Here is a 4,974-nt window from a genome sequence, read left to right on the forward strand (position 1 = left end):
ATTGGCTGGCTGGTGGTGATCAGTGATCATATATATATATATAGTTCCAGGAGTAGATAGAGACAGACAGACAGACAGATGAACCGTTACAAAGACCAAACATATTGTCGGCGCAAAAACGTTTTAAATGGAAAAAGTTTTTATTGGCAACGTAATTAGTGCTAATTAATATTAATACTCCTACTATCTTAATTTATACCTAAACAAAAATGTACTGGTATTTTCTTTTCTTTTTGTTTTTGATTGGGCCCGTCCAGCTATTAGTATTATTACAGGAGGAGCTGTCTTTGCTTACTTATTTTGTTTTCTCTTATACTACTGCTACTACCATCCATTATTATTATTATTATTTTCTTCTAAAAGAATCTCTCTATACTTAAAAAAACCAAAATACTCTTTCTTCTTCTTCTTTTTTTCTCCAGAGATTGTTGCTATTGACATCTCTGTTTCTTCTTCTTGTTCTGTTGTCTCTTCAATTTTGACTCATCTTGAAGAAGAGGAAGGAGAAGAAGCTCATGAAGAGGCTAGTAAGTACGTTGTTTAGTTGTGTTATTATTTTTTATTTGATATGGACATTGGGTCTTTGTGACTATGTACAAATGAGTTTGGTTCTCTAAATTGAGCAGTGGATAAATTCTCATTTTAGAGGGTGTTGTTATCTCAAACCTACTGATTTTTTTGACAGACATATGTTATAGCTTATTACTAAAAGTGGATACTTTTGCCTTTTCAGATTCTATTCTTCTTTTGACTATGTTTTGAATTCTGCTGAGCTATATAGTAGTAGGTCTAGTGATTAATTACTGTTCCTTTTCTTTTTTTTTGCTTGAATTTTGTATATGAGAATTTGTCTTTTCATTTCTGGCTTGGTTTGGTATTGTTTTTGCAACAATGCTTTTGCTTTTCACAATCATATAATGTCCCTGTAAATCGTAAGTTTGTCATTCTACTATTCATTTTCTTCTACAATCCAATCATCTGTGTTCTCTCTCTCTATTAAGTATATGGATTCCTATTCCTCCTACATTTGGAAGAACCAAATTCTAATTCACATACATTCAGTCATAGGAAATGATAGAGTACAGGATTATCGTTTACGGGGATTAAATTTGCTTGAACAGATTATCCAGTAGTTAAGTTGTCATACCGTGTTCTGTTGAGTACCTTAAAAATTCTCTTAATCAACTTAATCTTACTTGACTTGCTCTTCTATTCGTCATTGTTAGCAGTTTCTTCTCTTTTATAATTCATCATACCATGCTTTACTCTCAATCAGCAAGTTTCCCCGTGTTGAGTCAAATTCAACTTCAGGGTCTAGTTTTGGGGATGTTTTGTCAGTTCCTTTTTAAGTCGTCTACTAGTCTTCGCAAGTTTCTATCTACTGTGCAACTTTGTCTCAACGTTCTGGGAACTAGTCTTTACCCATTTTGTCCGATAATGTGAGAGAATAGTTGCACAAACATTGTGGTGTGTTTAGCCTTTTCCGCAGTTTAATATTCTTGTGGATGAGTTATCTGCATCGACGCAAACCAATGTAACTTTGTTGATTCCATTCTGTTTCTTTGGTATCCGACTTGTTAAAAAATGCTTATATGTAGAACCTCAAACTTGTTAGAGAGATTATGCTCATGTTCACTAATGATTTAAATTACTCTTCAGGTGGCATTGTTATTTCTTTTGTTACTGAATAATGGCGCTGTTGAAATTTATGGAGAAGGAAGTGACTGGGGATGCAAATATAACAAGGGTTTAGAACCACGACCTCATAGTGTATCTATAAATGAGTTTGGAGCAGTTGGAGATGGAAAAACACTGAATACTCTTGCCTTTCAGAATGCTATCTTCTATCTCAATTCTTTTGCGGACAAGGGTGGAGCACAGCTCTATGTGCCTCCAGGGAGATGGCTAACTGGAAGTTTCAATCTCACCAGTCACCTCACACTTTTCTTGGCAAGGGGTGCTCTCCTCCTTGGATCCCAGGTATCAATTTTACCCACCTCCAAGTGTAATCAGCATCTAGAAGGTTTTCAAAGTACTGTTTCTCGTGGTTTTTTGATATCAAGGAGCGAAAACACAATTCATTTTCTTATTTGTTCTCTTCACTTGTTCTCAGAACATCTCACACTGGGAACTAATTGAACCCTTGCCGTCATATGGCAGAGGGACTGAACATCCGGGAGGAAGATATCGCAGTTTGATAACAGGATATAACTTAAAAGATGTTGTGATAACAGGCAAGCATATATATCCGACATTTTAATGTTCTTCATTATCTTGTTTTTTTCTTCATTTGAAGCACAACTAATAGCATGTGAAATAAAATTATCAATACTCAGGTGACAATGGAACAATTGATGGCCAAGGTTCTGTTTGGTGGGACTGGTATACGTCCCAATCCTTGAATTACAGTCGCCCACACCTAGTGGAATTTATCAGTTCCGATGATGTCGTGATTTCAAATCTGACCTTCTTGAATTCCCCATACTGGAATATTCATCCAGTTTATTGCAGGTGTGGGATTTTATTCTTTTTGTCAATTAAGTTGTTATAAAGAAGAACTCGCAAAACAAGGGAACTGAGAACATATTCTTTTTCACGTAATGCAGCAATGTGCAAGTTCTGAACATAACAGTACGCTCTCCATCTGATTCTCCTTTTACCGATGGAATAGTGCCAGGTTTGTGATGATCCATTTTGCTAGACCATAATTACAACTAAATGTCGTTGCCTGTATAGTTCCACATTTTAAGCTTCCCTGCCTCACACACTTCACTTTTCAGATTCTTCTGATAACATATGTATAGAGAACTGCACTATCAGTGTTGGGCATGATGCGATTGTGCTCAAGAGCGGTTGGGATGAGTATGGAATCACATATGGAAGACCCACGACACAAGTCCACATCAAGCGGGTTCAACTTCGAGCATCTTTAGGCTCCGGCCTTGCATTCGGCAGTGAGATGTCTGGTGGGATCTCAAGTGTGTTTGCAGAGCATCTTCATATTCATGACTCTTTCACTGGCATTAATCTGAAGACTACCAAGGGCAGGGGAGGTTATATAAAAGACATTCTTATTTCCGATGTTGCAGTGGAAAATGTCCAAAAGGCCGTTGAGGCCTCCGGTCATTTTGGAGCACACCCCGATGAAAACTTTAATCCCGACGCTCTTCCAATTGTTGATGGCATTACATTGAAGGATATGGTTGGCAAAAACATTTCTAGAGCTGGAAACTTCATTGGAATCCAAGAATCTCCTTTCACTTCTATTTGTCTATTCAATATCTCATTATCTACGGCTTCAGACCCTTCCACTTCATGGGCTTGTTCAAATACGTTTGGATTCTCCCAATCAGTGCTTCCAGAACCTTGCCCCGAGCTCCAAAGCTTATATTCAAACTCTTCTTCTGTTTGTTATTCTCTGGAACCTTCTGCTGGGTACTCCGCAGCCCTGTGAGAATATCAACTCCTTCCTTTTTTTATCATACCCCACTGTACAATGTGTCTAAATTTCTTCTATTTGTGGACTCGAATTCTTTCCTCAATAAAGTGCAGACGTCAACCTGCACCACTCCAGTTCCAATTCTTGATTTTCGATTTAGATGAAGTAGTAATATCCCCGTCCGGCAGCAGCTTTTTATGTACAGTTCCAATTCTTCATTCATGTGCAAGGAAATTTTTGGTAGTGTGAAATAGAGCTGGCAATCCGAGCCAAAACCCGCGGGTTGGCCCGTCCCGTCCCGTACAAACCCGTGCCCGTCCCGGATCGTAACTAAACAAGACGGGCGCGGGTTGTATAATTAGTGGCTTGTGAATAAACGGGTTAACCCGTCCCGTCCCGTGCAACCCGCGAGTAACCCGGCTCAGTCCCCACCCACATCCACTTAGGCTGCGTGTCACACAATGACACAATTAGCTGTTACGTGTCATGTTCTTTCTTCCTCATATAAAAACGAAAAAACCCTAGGCCGCCTTCATCTTCTTTCTTCCTCTTTTTTTCTTCTTCCCTGGCCTGCTGAGTCTCCTGACTGACAGATTTTCACAGATTCACAGAACAACAAATCGAAAAATTATTAGATCTAAAGATCAAAGGCAGGTAATCAGATTTTCCTATTTGTTTTCTTCTTTATATAAATTTTTTGATTAGCTTGAATAACAAATTGTTTGAAGTCTTGAAGAGAAAAACAAGAGCGAATTGATTTTCTGGGTTCGTGAAGATCGGAGGAGAAAATTGATTGAATTTGTTTGGCCGTCTGTTCGATTAATAATATGTAAGATGTTTTTTTTCATTCGATTTGAGTTCAATCTTCAGTTTGACTTGTAATTTGACTTGTTCTTAGTAGATCTAGTTGGTTTGATTAAGGTTTTGAGATGTAATTTGGGTGGATTTGTTTGAATTTCACATGTTTTAGTTTATTGTATGATTGTAATTGGTGATGATTATATATACAAGTTCTGTTTGATTTGGTCATGTTGTTCAGTTTTTAGTTCAGATCCATGATTTACTTGTTCCAGGTATTCGTATTCAACAGTTTTGCTTGTGAAATTGAAATAATAGTAATGGTACGGCTTGGAATTGAATGAGCAGTTTAGAGTTTGCTTGTGAAATTGAGATGTCCTGAATGTGACCGGAAATAGCCCAGAAATCGGTTTTTGGCGAGTTGACTCAACAAAAACCAGTTAACCCGTGAGCACCCATGAACCCGCGAGTTTTACCCGGGACGGGCGCGGGTGGGATAAATGACCACCCGTGAAGAATTTCAACCCGCAAACTCAGACTTGTATTAACCCGTAACCCGCGGGTTGGTCACAAGCCAGACCCGTCCCGCCCGTTTGCCAGCTCTAGTGTGAAATCTCTATATAAGATTGTTGGTATTGCTTCTTTTTCTTCTTGTCTTTGTCAATGTAAATTTGTAAGATGTTGTTGGTAGATGGATGTGAAGTGAGGCTATATGATGATTCGAATAATAAAAAGTT

At 38.3% G+C, this 4,974-nt stretch overlaps 1 protein-coding gene across 1 annotated transcript; it reads left to right on the forward strand.

Annotated features, from left to right (window-relative positions):
- Nucleotides 1-325: 325 nt before the first annotated feature.
- LOC113342302 (probable polygalacturonase) lies at nt 326-4,468 on the forward strand. Its single transcript, XM_026586888.1, has 6 exons — nt 326-527; nt 1,660-1,980; nt 2,114-2,234; nt 2,337-2,511; nt 2,607-2,677; nt 2,781-4,468. The coding sequence occupies exons 1-6, from the start codon at nt 516-518 to the stop codon at nt 3,452-3,454; spliced, it is 1,374 nt and encodes a 457-aa protein (XP_026442673.1). The 5' UTR covers nt 326-515; the 3' UTR covers nt 3,455-4,468.
- The last annotated feature ends 506 nt before the right edge of the window (nt 4,469-4,974 follow it).

The sequence above is a fragment of the Papaver somniferum genome, unplaced genomic scaffold (assembly GCF_003573695.1).
Source record: "Papaver somniferum cultivar HN1 unplaced genomic scaffold, ASM357369v1 unplaced-scaffold_35, whole genome shotgun sequence".
Classification (NCBI taxonomy): domain Eukaryota; kingdom Viridiplantae; phylum Streptophyta; class Magnoliopsida; order Ranunculales; family Papaveraceae; genus Papaver; species Papaver somniferum.